At 43.3% G+C, this 16,973-nt stretch overlaps 1 protein-coding gene across 8 annotated transcripts in view; it reads left to right on the top strand.

Moving 5' to 3' along the window:
• The window catches only part of LOC107222479 (polypyrimidine tract-binding protein 1), a 371,006-nt gene that overhangs the window by 192,760 nt on the left and 161,273 nt on the right, over positions 1 to 16,973 (top strand). The window contains exon 1 of one of the 8 annotated variants that reach the window (XM_046738244.1): positions 8,887 to 13,111. The exons of the other annotated variants lie outside the window; for them this stretch is intronic. Within the exon in view, the coding sequence (XP_046594200.1) occupies positions 13,109 to 13,111 (3 nt within the window). The 5' untranslated portion in view covers positions 8,887 to 13,108. Of the gene's footprint in view, positions 1 to 8,886; positions 13,112 to 16,973 lie in introns of those variants that run through there. 8 annotated transcript variants of the gene reach the window in all.

Raw genomic sequence — 16,973 nt, 5'->3', positions numbered from 1 at the left:
CGGTACTCTTCAAATTTCATGCACTCTCATACCTGTACTACGTGCGGTACGATCCGACGCGGCGAGACGCCTCCTTTCAAGATATCCTCGAAACGTGTTTCGGTTAGTTGAAAAAATTCAATGCTCCATTTCCTATCGCTTTTATATACGCAATGACGAGAACGCAATAACCGCTTTTCCCAATTTGTGCGTCGACTCCTCGGCAACGTTTGCTTTTTCTTACGCTTGATAAACAGTGGATATTATCAACCAGGATTATTCTATATTATCTATCAATGTTATTCGAATTCAGCAGTTCTATTTGTTCGTTAAAATCCGGCACTTGACTCATTTGAATTCAACGTACCAACGAATGTGACTTGATCAAAAACATGAGAATAACGAATACGAAGATCGCATTAATTGCGGTAAAGAAATCTGTTAATTCATTCAAAACCTTTGCAATATATCTTCGGCTTGAATGAAATCGAGTAGTGGTTGATTTTCGAGTGACAAGCCCCTGAATTCGATGCCTTCTCATGTCAGGGAGGATTTATAACGTCGGGGAGGGGGTCTTAATCGCTCCTTCAGGATTGTTCCTTTCTTCGCCGCGTCTCTTTCGACGATGAGACCAGGTATTTTTAATCTCGAAGAAGACGGTTTATTATTTTTCGGTGGGAGTTTTTCACTTCATAAATTCAATCGCCTTCGAGTTTATTGGATTTCAGGTAGATCCCCGATCTCCTCTCGCTTCAGATCGCAACCTCCGGCCCCGGACTCTGAGCGAGAGAGAATTTAGTTTCGGGACGAGCAAACCGCCGCCTGCTTCCCGCGTCGTAGCTTCTTTCGCCCCTTTGCGGTTCTTTCTTCTTATTCCCGCCTTTCGCCCCGCAAGAGCTATTAGGCGAGGAATTTTTATAGAGTAATAAAAATATCTCACCCCACCGCGAGGGCGGTAAATCATTTTTGTCATCTCGGATCCCCCGCTGCTTCCTGTGCAACCGCCGGTCCGCACGTCGTCGCGGTTCTTCGGTCAGGAAAAAATCATCGCCTCATTCAATTTGACACACCTTCACCCTCTGCGTTCGAGGTTTTCAACGGATATTCGTCCGATTTCCTCAAAAGTGGGAGAGAAAAAAAAGGGGAAAAAAAAATAAAATAAAAATACGTTAAACGTATACAGTATCTACTCAAAGATTAAATCATTTCCCAAGAATTCGATCCTCTCATCGTTATATACGATCGGAATCCGTTCGAGTTTCCTGCCGCGAATTAAATCCATCAAGCCGCAGATGTTTGAACTGGGGGTTGTTTGCTCTGGAATGTCGGAAATGTGGTTTTTTTCTTTTCTCTTCTTTGCTTTTTTTTTTTTATTTCTCTTATTTACATTTTTTTCACCTTACCAGGTCGGAATTAATCTCCGACGAGTTTAGCTGCAGCGGCCAAAGCGTGGCTGCAACTCGCTCGATTACGGATGGAAATTAAGTTTGCGGATTAAGTGTCTCTTAATTTATTTGTAGAGTCGTTTCGATATAGTCGCCCTACCTCGTCTAGCGTATAACACGATCGGACGGAATATTTCAGGTACACAATATCGCAGTTTTCCAGGAAATATCTCTCGCCCCGACTTATCGGACGGATATTTCGCCGACGCTTTTTTCAAAATCGCAAAGCAAACAGTTTCCGACTCATTATCCGCGGCTAATACGATTCTCGCGGTATCGCCCCTGGATTGTTAGTTCCTGCGAATGACGCGGCAGCTGAGCCCCCAGGATCAGGATCCTCGTAGCTTTTTCCACGTATCTTCTCAGGGAATCCCCTCGTCGGCGGAATGACGGAACGGACGCCGGATACCGAGTCGTCGGCGGTGGCTCGATATTATGCAGATTTTAGTTGGACGCCGGACGAGTAGTTAGGCTGCCCGAGGTAATAGGGGTTGATGCATGGCTCCCGGGCGGACCGGCTTCTCTCCGCGGCTCTCTTTATTTATTTAAACCCCAAGTGACCCCGAGCAGACGGGTAACGTCGGCGGCGCGAGGGGGGCGGGGGGGGACTTCCGCCGGCGGTTTCCGAAATTCGAAGGAACCCGATTGGCCGGCTCCGGTAACAATCCCCCTTCGCGACTCCTTGAGTTACTGCTGTTTTCCATTCCTCGACCGACTCGCCATCCCCGCTGACTCCCAGCAGGCCGATTACCCCTCCCCTACACCCTTACACCCTCGCCATCTCACCCCTTTACCTCCCGCGCGATCCTCACGCCGAGGCGCCGCTACCGAAGATCTGCAAGACTGCAAGACGAAAGAGTTATAGATCCTGATCTACACGGTACCTTTACCACTGACGCCAATCTCGCAGGGGATTCCCTCTTCCTTCGCAGCATCGACTCGAGTTGGCTCGAGCTGTCCCGTCGACTGATGACCAAAGGCCAACGACTAGCCCCTGCATGTTTCGGTCGACTTCGTTCGGCGGTAAGGGATGTTATCGCGCTAAGGCTAGGATACCACTGAGATTAGTACTTCGGTAAAGTTACCAAGTTTGTCGTCACGATCAACCGGCGCATCAAATCTTACGTACCTACATAGTTTGTACCTTTTCGAAGGTCTGCAGTGGCAAAGTTTAAAGTCATTGCCGCAGCTCCGAAAGTAAAAATTATTTTTTCCAAAAAAGACAAAAATATAAAAATATTCAAGAATCTACGCTACATGGCAGTGACAGAATTACTATTTTTCAAGAAGATCTCACTCGATTTTACTGCAATGTGATTCTTGACAATGTTGGAAAAATGTTTCAGCAATGCTAAAAATTTACCTGTAATACCGAACTAGCTGTATTAGCTACTGAAAATTGATCGTGACCACTGAGTAAATGTTTTCGATAAACTAATTGTATTAAATACATTTTCCAATGTGTAAATGCTTCGAAATTTTATCCGCCCTGTACTTTTTGATACATAAAACGGACACGCGGTCAGGATTGTTACGACATCCAGCGATTTCGTTGAAATGGGTGGCAAACGGTGCTTTTCTTCTTTTAAATGTTCATGCGTGACCTGGAATACAGTGCATTCAGTCATCTTTTTGCATAGCTCTTTGGTTTTTCACCCTTTAGCTTGGCCAACCGAGACGCCTGGTCGCCGTTTTCGATGCCGCGGCATCGTCGAATGATTCAAGCTCCCGCTTGTGCCTCGCAAATTCACCGCGCATGTCCCTCTCTCCTCCTCCTCCTCCTCTTCCTCCTCCTCCTCCTCCTCCTCGTCCTTCTCCTGGATCCCCGTCGTTTCTCGACAAACGCACGCACGCGGCGTGACGCCACGACTGCTGCTGGCAGACACTGGTAAATTCTCCACGAAACTTCCCCGTTTTCTCGCAAGCGTCATGCTGCTGCAGCATCCTACGCGTCCTACAAACCGAAATGGGGCATCAAAACGACCTTCGTGTTATCGTACGGCTTATACTGTCGGGGTCTCTGCATCTAGTTTAGAGTTTCTGGATTTTATTCAATTTCCCTTATTCGCCGAGGTAAACTTGTTCTCCTCGAGTCTTTCCATTTCTCTACGGATCACTGGAAACAGCTTTTTTTTCGAACGGAATGCCGCTTTATTTAGATACCATTTTGTAGAACAGGGAAAAATCGCTTCTTTTTTTTTTTTTTACGTAGAGTTGTCGAAACAATTCTTTAGGTCAATTATATTCCGGAATTGGGTGTTCGGAGAAAAATGAATTAATCGAGAAAGTAATCCGAGCTATTGCGACAAAAGAAAATGTATTTTAATGTTATCAGGTATATTTTTTAGTCGTTAATTACACGTCGAGCACATTGAAGGTGGGAAATATTTTTTAGATAGAAACAAACGACCAAAAAGTACAGTTTATAGAGTAATTCTCACGTCGGTGCGCAGAGTAAAATGAATGCCGTCTGATCTTCGATTTTTTTTTTTTTTTTCGGTATTCTAGAAGTTGAGAAAAAAAAATAAAAATTAACCTGCTGTGCGAGAAAGATCGTAATGAAGTTGTTGATTGTAAAATACATCGACCACGGGAATGGAAAAAACAAGTAAAATGATTTTGTTTATTAGGCTATTACACACGGGGCGTTCCATTTTTCTGAAGCCTTAGATTTTCACATATTTTTGAACATCATTTAATATACGAAATAAAAATGCATAGTGTATATAAGGAGCGTGGGGTGAAATGAGTGGCGGTGGAGGGGGGGATTAAGTTAGGTTAGATTAGGTCGAGTTAATCCCCCGTAAGATGCGATTTTGTAATCTGCATAGTGCTGCGCCAGGCTGTATTTGCCTTTCGGGGAGCGAGAAGAATAGGGAGCAAAAGAGAGTGAGAGAGAGAGAGAGAGAGAGACAGAGTGAGAGAGAGACAGAGTGAGAGAGAGACAGAGTGAGAGAGAGAGGGAGGTAGGGGTGAGCGCATAAAACAGTTTGCCTAGAATATTAAATCCGTTTTCCTGAACTAATATCGTACCTACTTACCTTACCTACTTTCGCCCTTCGTACCTTATTGTTAGTCCTTGCACATATGTGCGTATAGTTTTCAACTATTTATGTATAAGCTCCGCCTCGAGCAAGCCGCTTTGTCGCGACAGAGATTAGAAAATTAGGCACACGCGAGTTTCTAGAATGTCGGATGTCGTGCGGTCAGCCCATGTTCACTTTTTCTAAAGCTAGTTGGAAAATTTTCTTTATCTCGACACTTTAGCCCGACGATTTTCTCGCCTCTTCGACGAGCTTTAAACGCTTCAACTATAAATTCAGGCTTGTTGTAAAAACATGCAAAATTGGCGAAAGTCAGGCAATCTCTCGAGCTACTGCCTATGAACTTCAGAATTATTACGTAATGTGTAGAAGTTTTTAATCCGAAATCTATAGTGATGGGTGAATTTTTTCAACGGTGATCATTTGCCAATGTATAAAACTTGTTTGATTCGTTAGAGAGCTTTTAGCCATTGACTTGTTCGATTGAATGTAGAAATTTGAATTCATAGTTTGAACATATTTAAAATAATTATACAGCATGAAATTAACGAACGTATCCGCTTTAATAATTAATTTGAATCACTTCGTGAATTTCTCTGTAAAGTGAAAATGAATTTTTGGTACGATTAAATCGGCTAAAAGCGGAGTTGAATTTGGAAATTGACATTTTTCGGAACAACGTCCCGCGAAGCTTGGATAAAACGATGCGAAACACGATTCCCCGATTATTTTGACGACGATTGATCAGTCCGCGTATAATATTTTGTATAAATACCCGTATACGTATACAATACCGGACGAATTATCAGCTGGGTATAAATCACCGAAGGCGGGGCACGATCCCTTTTGTAACTCACTCGTCAAAGGTTTAACCTTCGACCAATCTCTCGGCTCTCCCTGCACATGTACGTGTACACAAATACTACCATTTCCGGTACACACACGTATGAAATAGCTACAACGCGAGATAACGGCGATGATTAATAAACGGAACAGATTTTTACGGCATTTACATGTGTACACGTATCTTCCTCTGCGTAGGTGAAAAAAAATTTCACCGAGCGATCAAAATCACCATTCGATACCCGAGCAAAGTCTACGTACATATTATACATATATACGTATCTATGTATCTTGGCTGGAAGAGTGCCTACAACGAACGGTGATCAAATTTCCCTACGTTATATAACAGGGTGCGGATGATAATTCTGGAAATGGCATGTATATGCGTGTGTGCGTGTGTGTGTATATATATAATATGTACCGTGCAAATATATACGCAGATATAGAATATGATGCTGGTGGGTATATTGTAATTGGGGGCGGTTTCGACAACCGGAACGGCGTAGTTCTAACGGATTAACCAACTCGCTCCGGGCTCGAGATTACTTTACATTTATATATGCCCACCTCGTCTATCCGCCGCTCTACGGCATGCCAGCCAGGCCGGTAAGAGAGGAGGAACGAAGTCTTGTTTTCAAACGGTTGTGCGGACGATAAACCCCGTATAATATACAGCGTCGCTCGCATGACAATCCTGCGGAAAGCCGCGGAATTTAAGCTTTGTCCAAATATCACCAGCGGAGCCGCCCTAATCCGTCGCTGCTGCTGCTGCTGCTGCTGCTTTTGCTTTGGCTTTTACTCCTGCTTCTGCAGGCTACTTGAGAAAGCTCGGCTGTCGTACGACCCTTGGTAATTATCACTGTAATTACTGGCTCTTGGTTTATTTGATCTGCCTTTATTTGCCTTCGTATAATACACCCTCGAACGGCGACCAGACGGTGCCTGATTTTGCACCGAGTTTATGAAAGCTCCGAGATCGTTGGTGCTGATGCAGGGGTGTAACGAAGGTGGTGGGAATTGGATTAGCATTTTTCTGTTTATCGGATCGAGACTGGCGATTAATCACAATTCGTCCCGCTGGTTGTGATTAATTTACCGTTGATATCGCGGTGTAAGAAATTTCGTCACTTCGAATGAACATTCTATGAAACATATTCTTCGACGTCTTTAACCCCTGCGAAAAAACGCTTTTTTTTCTTTACGCCTCGTCGTTGTGACGGCTTAGTACCTAATTATATGGAGTCGCTAGTTAAAAACTCATGCTCTCGTCTAGGGTACGTTAAAAAAATTTACGTACCTACCGTATAGTAGGTGGAGGAAAAATTTTTGTGAAAGACCTTTCGATCGATGTTTCAATCAAATGTAATAAATTATAGTACGATACAACTGTAATTAAAAAAGAATAACGTCGAATTGAATGTGAGAGGGACGGTGTATAAATGTATAAATGAAGTTTCATGAGAGGGTGCTTTGAAAAATTCAGAACAATTAGCCTCAGGTGCTCAGCGTTGTGTCCGCGAAAAATGCGGGGAATGAATCGACCTAATTCGGTGCAAATAATCCCGTTGTGTAAAAGAACTTGCGGCCAGCAGAGACACTCGAAACAACGCATCCCGGGGGCTTCTTTGAAACGTCTTTAATTGTTTCGGGCGCAGGCGCCGCGCAGTCATCTGGGAATTTCAATTAATGTAAAATTAAATTTCAATTTCGTCTCGGTCACGTCGCTTAGCCGCCGGCGTTTTTGCAGCGTGCTGCAGGGGAGGTAAAACTCGCCCGACAAACGAACGTCCGCTATTTTCTCCGTACATTGGAAAATTGTCGTACTCGGATTTCTCTGTTAATTGTGAGTGAAATTTTTTACGACGTGACGCGAATAGTCGCCAATTTTGTGAGGGGTGACCGCAGAGGGTGAAACTCGAGTATTTCCTTAGCTGCTAAATCTCTGCGCTATTTATCCATCGTCTCAGAGATGCATGGAAAGTAAAACTTCTCCAAGATTAGGGCACCTCCTCCTTCTTCCCTCAGGAACTCGCGGAAATCCCATGCACGGCATATCTCGCGTAATCTCCGAGGTCTATACTGAATAATAAAACGGATACGTTGCAACGCTCGCTGCTCTTGCTGCCGCTGAAACGCCCGCGCCATTCGCATCTGATGCACCTTATGAAATCCACATGAGATGATATTTTGCCGTGACTTTCATGCCGTAACACGTCATGTTCTTTTCTCGTAACGCATGTACTTATGTATAATGACGAAGCAAAGAAAGAGAGAAAAGATTCTTCAAACAAGAAAGTACAGTTTTTCAAAGTAATTACTGTAAGTTTGTAAATGTACGTGCACGATACATTCGAGATTGAAGAATAATTAAAGGACTCGAGGATTCGTATATTAGGGACGAATTTTCATCACGACAGATTTACTTTCATTAGTTTCAGTTTTAGTTCATTGATTTTCGAAGAGTCGAGATCGTTTGTAATATGGCTTGACGAATTCTACAGTTTTCTTCTCCGAAACAATCGTACCGCAGAATGTGCCCGTAGAGATAAATTCCCGAGTCCGAAATACCACCGAGATCGAGAAACCGGAGGAAACAACGTATACCTATATTTTTTATGACAAGAAATAACTGTGACTTCCTTAAACTCGCAGAAATATTTTCAAGACAAAATACCAGTGGAAATATGTATAGTTTTTTTGTGATATCCAAAATGCCCGCAAAAATGCCGTACTTTTCTAGAACCGAGCTTCGAACCTGGAAGTGATTTTGTCAAAAATGAACATCTTTCAATTCCTCTTTTAATATTCATTCGCGGTCGGCAACCCGCGTACGACACAAAAACAAAATTATGCTCCGCAGAAAGTCCGAATAGTCATTAACACCATCCAGCTGACCGCACTTCGTCTCCGACGCAAAGTAATCGTTTATTTCACAAAATAATCACCGCTCCTTGTACCCTTGCACCAAAGGTTGGATAATCCGCCGCAACGTCTGAAAGGGTAAGTTGTTTCGAGACGTGCTACTCTCTTTCACCTGTTAATAATTAAAACGAGCGGCGGCCGGCCTTACGCTGCTTATAAACTATCGTAATAAAAGTCTGTGTTATTTTAAAAAAATTTCTTTCGCTCGTCGGAGCAAGCACCTCGCCGAGTTTTCGTCGACTTGGTCGTAGCCGCATTCGCGTATATCATGCACGTTTTCAAAAGCTCCGTAGCATTTCAAGCGGGTGTGGGTAGTAGGTAAGTCACCACCGGCGTAGCCGGAATATCAATTATTAATTTTCTGACGCACAGGGAACGCCGGACACCGGGTGACCCGGAGGGGCGGAAGGATGGCGGAGTGGCGGGGGCGGGGGGGGGGGGGGGGGGGGTGGGACTAGAGGGAAGGGGATTTCGCAATTCGCAAGCTCGCCCCGCGGGCTAGAAGCTTTCGCGAGGGGTTATCCGGGGGCGCTCGGAGGCGTTCGGAAAAGTTCGGCGAGGTCTCGACGTCGATTGGAGAACTCGGGGCGAGCAGCCCGCGGTGGGAGGCCGCGTTTGAAACGAGGCTTGCCAGCCGACAGCCCGTGCTCCGCGGATGCCAGTTGTGTCAAGCTAGGCGATCGAGTAGGACGCTCCTTAATCGTTCCATTTTCAAATCTTTCCCAACGCCTGCCTGTTCGCTAACTAACAACATCACCGACACCACCGCCACCACACACCACCACCTCTACTAATACAACAACAACAACAAAAAAAAAAAAAAAAAATTAAAATTAACAAATAAACATATACATACGTACATATATATATATATATATATGTATTCTCTCGCCACGCGCCACGCAACGGTTTAACCTACAGCATAACGCAATCTACGGGATAATAATAAAGATAATATTTATCACTGGTTATTCGTTTACTTTACGTTTTTTTTTTTTTTTTTTTCATCTTCTTCTTCTTCTTGGCACACCGCATTAAACGATCTGTCGGAACGGAAGTACGGAGGAGAACGCGGTAAAAGGAGAAAAATACGAAGAAGAAATAGAAGAAGAGGAATAATCCGAAGACGGGGAGAAGTTGAAAATCAGCGTGCAACTGAGAAACTGATATATATATATATGTATATATACACATACCCTGTTTGTTGTATCTGTTAACGTGAAGAAAGGAGACAGGATCGTTCGCACAACAACCTTTTTTCTTACTTCTATAGAGAGAAAACGAAAATATTTTAAAAAAAAATATATATATATATATATATATATATAACATTAATCAACAGGTACACTGCACTGGTAATAATAACAATAATAACAATAATAATATTCGCAGAACAATAAAAATATTAGCAATAATATTGATAATATAAGTAAAATCAACTATTCGCAACGCATTTGCAAGCCGAAAAGAGAAAAGCACAATAACGTAACGATCGTCGCGTCGCTTCGCTTTTTTCCATCTAATCAGCCCCGTCCCCCTCAGAAAGCAAAAAAAAAAAAAAAAGAAAGAAAAATTTTCTCAACCGTAGACAGCATATTACTTACTTCTTTGCCTATTCCTGTATTATGTACCGTCTCTGAAATACCCGTCTGCATCTCTGTAACAAGTCGAAATCTTCGGCGTAAAAAAAAAGGAAAAAAAAAAACGAAAAACAACGGGCAAACGTTAAACAAAAAAACACAAAGGAAGATTAACGAAGAACGATAATCGACGATTCGCCTGTTTATGTATAATATTTGTATATTTGCAAAATATAGTGTAAATTGAAATTGATCGGAATTCGTAATACCGTTCTAACTGAAATTCTTAAACAAAAAAAATCTGTAAAACCGAGGGAGAGGGAGAAGGGATTCGAAGTTTTAAACATTGAGGTTAACGCGTGCGTTTTGTTATATGTATACAAAAGTACGTGTGTATATCACACGTCGTGGATGTAGTCAACGTTAGAAGGGAAGGAAGAGATTAAAAAAAAAAAAAAACCAAGTATATTTATGTATCTGGCTAAAGCCAGTCAACAGAATTGCAACTTAACCGATCAATCAAACGAAGGAAAGCATATTTACAAAAAGACGTAAGTCACTGGTCTTGCGTCTCTATCCTCAATTAGTGACGAGAATATTTGTGGTTGTTGTTGTTGTTGTTGTTTTTTTATTATTCTAATCACTCCTCTCGCATCTATTTTCACGTACGAATACTCGTTTACACTAACAAAAAATCCTCCGCTTTCCTGTTTTAGATTATTAAACTTGAGATCGTAACAGCGTAGAAAAAAAAAAAAAAAAGAAATATAGAAAGAAGGAAAGAAGGAAAGATATAGAAAAGTTACAAACACGAAGCACACGACACCCTCGAAGTATTATTAGAGTATAAGGTAGTTATCGGACAGTTTGACAATTCTTTATATATGTATATATATATGGTATTGTATACATAAATACGTATGTATTTATATATATACATGTATAAACACACACTTGCGCGCACCCAATCAGCCACACACATATTGGTATAAAAATTAAATTAATTGTATAGGTTAAAATTTATGTAGGTAAAGAAAAGAATCGCGTTAAGACAATCAAGAAAAGTAGTGAATAAATTAAATAACAAATATACGGTTAATAATTAATTCGATAGAGTAAAGGTATAAATAAAATAAATAGTATAACCGTTGAATCTGAATAACGTAATGTTAAGATAGGGAATATCTGTCTATATTATTACACGCATGTGATCTCCAGCCTACATATTACTGTTACTATTATACACGTATGTACGCGAAATTCTTTATACAATTACATGTATAAACCACTTTTGATGACCGAATAGCATATCTAGCAAAGTTTATATCGAAAGAGGATAGAAAGAAGGGAATAGGAAAGAAAGACAGTCAGACAGGAACCTGATGGTCTAAAGTTATATTCTACTCGCACAATCGTCATATCGCTGAAAACTCTTGGCCCACGTTTATATGTCAGGCGAGAGATTTTAATTCTGACAATCATTTTCACCTAGTTCTATTAGACATACTTTGTACTTTTTAATATACACACCCACGTATATATATATATATATAGATAAGTGAATGAATGAAGAATTAAACAAATCAATAAATATATATATATACACACATATATATATATACACATATATACACGTACATAAATATATCTATACACGCATACACATGTAAAATTGTAATAACTATACCGAGGGTTAATCGTTATATTTCTATAACACACTATCGTGCGGTATCGTCGTACGTATTATCGCCCCCGCAATCAATCCTACCCGCTTACACAAGCCCCCGTAACTTTTCTCTCTAAATAATCATTCCGCTCTTGTATGTACATAAATAAGAAAAACCACATCCGGTAGGAAATCTCGTTTATAAATCCCGAACGAGTTACGCATATTTGTTACGTAGCGTGAATGTCGTAGTCGTCGCTGTACTCCGTATACCTACGTCGTTTCAATTATATTAGACGGTTAAAATTAACTTTGTCAAAGACACGCGCGTTCGGAATTTAGAAAAGAAAAAGGGAAACCCCGATAGATAAATTACACTCTCGCGTCTGCGTCTCGGACCGAAATTTCATTTAGAAACGTAGATTCTGAAGGTGACGAAAAATAAAGTACAACAGGGTGGAACCGAAAATCTGCACATACATATTCGTACGTGTCGGCACGATCGCAGCCTGTTGTCCCCTCAAATCGCACTCCGTAGCCGTTAAATAAAACAACGCGGACAATCGTATCTCCAAGGTCCTCGTTGAAAAGCTTAAGGTTATCATTGAATCGGTGAAAAGGTTCATTCGTACATCCCAGCAATAAACAGCGTAAGCTTGTAACTATCCTTATCGCATAAACCTAGGTGGTAGAGGGGGAAAAAAAAAAACTATCTTTCGACAAATCATTCGCACGTAAGAGGTTTAGACCATAGTTAGAAAATTCATCAAATTCAACCCGACGACACATATCCATCTGTAACGTTGATCCGTGAATCGAGTTCCGAAACGAATTCTGTCTAAAAAAAAAAAGAAAAAAAAAAAAACGAAACAAAACAAAAAAAAATAAGAAACGACAAAAAACGTTCCCAGCATCCGAGAAGAAGTACACTAAACAAAAAAAAAAAAAATACGAAAAATCATCCCTGTATAATCAACGTTATTACACATATCATAATACCACACGTTATATTACACGTATAAAAGAAATTTTTTTAAAAAAAAAGAAGAAAGAAAGAAAAAAATCTCGCCGAAAGTGCAGGTGACGAATCAAGTGTTGATATAATAACGATAATAATACTAACAACAAGAATAACAAGAATAAAGGAAAGGAATAAAGAAAGAGCGGGAAAGTGAAGGCGGCCAGTGGCGCGTGGTGATCAGAATCGAGTGCAAACTGTGGTGCGGTTCGTCGACGGGGAGTTGCGGGGTGATCCGGCCGGGCCGCGTTGCTCCGGGTTTCGCAGCGTCCCGGCGTTTTCCGGAGGCCGGAACCAAGGCGTTCTCGCATCGCCCCGAGGGGTACGCGGAAAACGCTAAGATTGAGCGCGGTGCAAGTCAGACCCGGTTCACCACGTATTTTCATTCGTACTCGTTCGTGCCGGGAGGTGCGGTGCCCCTGCCCCCGCCAGGGGTTGCGAGCCATCTCCTCGGTCAGCAGGGCTGCAACCTCGCCTGCACTTGCACCTGCACCTGCACGGCGAGCGTCGTGTCAGCCGCGACTGCGGCCGTCGCCGTTCCGCACATACGGGGCCCGAATTCGGCCACCGCAACGGTCCTCCTGCAGCCGGTCGACCACCTCAAGGACGCAATGGTGAGTCCCACTTCCCGTGAACCATGTCGGGTAAAGAGACCGGTGCGAGGGTGAAAAACGAACTTGTCGTTGTTGTCGCGTTCGTCGCAAAGTACCGAGTCTCGAACGTCGGGTAAATCGGAAATCTTCTACCTAGAAAGCTGCTTATATTTATTGCCACGAGCGGATCTACTTTTGTTTACGGTGGTCCAAATATACCTGGCATTATTTCACCTGTCGGTCTACCGTGAGATTTAACCAAATTTTTGTCACTTTAGCCTTGGGGGAAAAGAGCGGGTACTCCACTGTATCGGTAAAGTTTACGAGGCTGAAGTTATTAACTTTGATGTAAAAAAATCTCAAGGAGTCGGTTTTTCGAAATAAATGTATGTTTTTAATTTCTTTTTCTTATCACGGTTTACCAAATTTCAGACATTCCTAAAGGTGGAAAGTAACGATTTTTCCTAAACGTTGCTAACTTCGTACTCGCAAAGCTTCGAGTCCGATGTGATGTACGGTAACGTTACATAGGTATTAACGATGCGCTGCTTAGTCGTTCCTATTCTCTGAAGCGATTCTTGCTACAACTGTATAATGCGATGTTCCTATTTTTTATACTGTGCATATTTAGCACGCAACCTTATCTCTACGTGGGCTTGACTGTCTCGTTTCAACGAAAACACCGAGTTTCTAAGCATTCTAAGCTCCGGCTGCGTTGAGTTCAGCATCTTCCCTATTGGGATATTTTTACACACGCGTCGCGACGTCGTTCCTTAAAGGGGATGGACTCCGACCGCGAACCGAGGCGACGCGACGCCCCTTCCCGGGATCGAGAATTCAATCTTCGGGGTGATTTAACCCCTCGAATAATTCCGTTAGGGGCCAACCCTCCGGATCGAGCGGCTCCGGTCGTAGCGATACTTGGAGTGTGTGTACATAGACGGTTTTTTTTTTCTCCCCCGTTTTGTTTGTTATTCAGGAGCCTTTCGATTATGCTTTTTATTATTTTCACCTCAGACTCGGTCTGGTCGTGGAATCTCTTGCGCGTACACCTCTGTCATTATCGAGTGAGGAAACTTTGCGCGGTGTACAAAAATCAACTCGCTTACAGGCGTGCGCGCTGCGATAGTGCCCGACCACCTACACATTACACGCCAATTTTAAAACATCCGGTTAGATTAGATACACGGTACCCTGTGAATTACACGTTTGGCATGCTATGTGCGTCCGATTCGATAACGCTCGCGCGGGTCGCGATGGAGCCAAGTTAACAAATGAAGGTTTCTTACAGGAACGAGTGCGTACGTTGGAATATTTCCAAATTGTTGCATGCGATATTTTACACCATTTTCTGCGAAAGGGATTCAGGATTTTTGTCGAATAGGTCGCGGTTACAGCGTCAAATCGCAACCACCCTGTATAGCGTATAATTTGTTAAGCCCCGTACGATTGTCTTGAGATATTCATTGACGTGGTTTCGAATACCGGAGACAAAGCGGATGAGAGGGAGAGACCGGGAACGAGAACTAGAACAAGAACAAGATTCGAGGGGAGTTTGAGAGAGGCAAAGAGGATAGCAGCGGACAGAAGGAGGGAAAGAGAGAATTGTGCTGGAGTAGAGTGGTCTTTATCACCATCGATTTGGGTACGCTGCCCGAAGTTTCTCGGTGAGGAAAACTTTCACGTGCGGGAACTGAGATTACGATATGAGTCGAAATCGGGGAAATATTCGTTTAAAATTAGACGACACGCCGAGAGCAAGCCTTTAAAAAACGTGAAAATTTCTTGCAACAACGCAATTTTATTACATGACTATTTTCACTCGTAATCTTGAGCTGCGATATAGTTTCCGAATTTTTATTTATTTTTTTTTCCCCTCATCTCCTACGGCTGCAAAAGTTGAATAGTTAACTTGTGCACGTTTAGTCGATGCCGATTACCAGGTACAAATTTTCACTAATTTTATGAAAATAGTCGATTGACGGGGGCGGAATAACTGTGTTTTTGAAATATATCAATACCGGGGGAATCACATTCTCGACAAAACGCTGCACCTTTGTTCAGGGAGAAGCTACAGTAACAAACGTGTAAACCCTGTTAACGTGATTCTGTCACGATCCCCGACTTTGGAATTTCGGCGCGGGGGGGGGGGGTTGGATTTGCAGGCGGATTTGCAGCGGTTACGCTTGTAACCAACGATCCGCACATTCTCGTGGATTTCCCGCCAAGATCCCGGGAGTCTTGGGCCAAGTTTGGAGCCGGTTTCGCTTCGCTTCGCAAGGATCCGGATCGGGGAACTTGAGAGGAGTGGGTCGCGCATTCCTCTTTCAGTTTCTGTTGTCCTGCCCGCAGTCGCTCTTTCGAGGATCTCCCCTCGCATACTTCGAAAAATTGTTGAAACTTCGCGGGATGTGTGGTTTTCTTTTTTTTTTTTTTAAATCTCAAATTATCCTTCTCGTTTCTTCTCCGGTTCATTACTTGAATTCACGTCACTCTTACGACAGAATACACGTAGCGGTGATTTTCCTTCACGAGTAGCTAATTTAGACATCGGAAAAAAAACTTGCGAAGTGTGTGACTTCGGGCTGCGCAGGCACCCGTGGTACATCCCTCCGGATCCCTTTGCTTGTTTGCGCTCTCGATAAGACTGGTCACCCGTTCGCCGGAGAATCGGGGAGGGCTCGCTGACGGCGAGGGTACACAAGGGTCTTTTTTTCACTATCCCATAATACCCATAGGTAAACATTCAACTCTGACCCAGGTCAGACGGCCGTCCTTAATACGATATTCCCGAAAAGGGAAGGTGTAAAAACCTGGAAACGTGGGCAGTTTTCCTGAGCTTTACTTCGGTCCAATTCCCGCTGTTGGGGATCAAAGCGATTTCGAATTTCCCGATTTCATCCGTACTCGTGTAAATTCGTCGTGCAGCCAATTTCGCCGTTTAACCGGTTGAACCCATCATCCCCTCACCCCCTATGCCCCCTTTGCCCCCCCCCCCTTCCTTTTTTTTCTTTTCTTACTAAACATTTCTTTTCTCGGTGCGTTGCACTATTTCTGCCGGACAAACGACCGAGTGCTCGAAACGACCGTTGTGCCCGAAATTGAAACCGGTGTTTGGAAACTTTTTCTTTCAAGAGATCTTTCGAGATAAGTGTTAAAAAAAGATACGCTACTGAGGTAGGATACCTTGTCACCGTGCGAATTCGGACAGTCGTTTTATTCTCGTCCCTAAGAAGTTCCGAACTTGGTTCACGGTTTTGAAAAATTGCTCCCTCGAACTGGAAGTGGTTTAAATTCTGGTCCCAAGGGTGTACAGTACCACCACCACCACCATCACCAGCAGCAGCAGCAGCAGCAGCAGCTAGTTGCCTTGTGTTTTCCGGACCACATATCTCACGCCTCGATGGAAAGTTGTGCAGGCAGCAAAGCGTGGCGTGGCAGCGGGTGAAATGCGGGGGTGTCACCTGAAGGGGACGAGGTTGAATTACGCCGAAGCGTCTCTGTTTGTCTTGCGACCGCCTAGTTTGGCCGCGACGCGTACACGAAAGCGTCTTTCTCTCTCGCTCTCTCTCCGCCATCCGTTCATAGTAGTGGCCTAGATATATGCATATGTACTATATGTATAGATATCTAGGTACAGAAGGCTAGGCACACAGAGGCGGTCACATCGTCTGGCTAGGAAGTTCGAGAGACGCCCTTTGACTGGGCGAATGCCGACGATTGAAGCCGGCCGCAAACTACGCCCGCCTTCGACGAGACGTAGACGCGGGAGGCAGGGATCTTGGTTGATTAATCCGCAAATAGCGGAGCGTTTAGCCGGTTCGCATCTTCTCGCCGCGATCCTGACCACCGTCCGCGACGACGACATCAGCGGCGTCTCCTC

The sequence above is a fragment of the Neodiprion lecontei genome, chromosome 4 (genome assembly GCF_021901455.1).
Source record: "Neodiprion lecontei isolate iyNeoLeco1 chromosome 4, iyNeoLeco1.1, whole genome shotgun sequence".
Taxonomy (NCBI): Eukaryota; Metazoa; Arthropoda; class Insecta; order Hymenoptera; family Diprionidae; genus Neodiprion; species Neodiprion lecontei.
The sequence above is the reverse complement of the archived record's forward strand: the minus strand, read 5'-3'. Positions and strand labels throughout refer to the sequence as shown.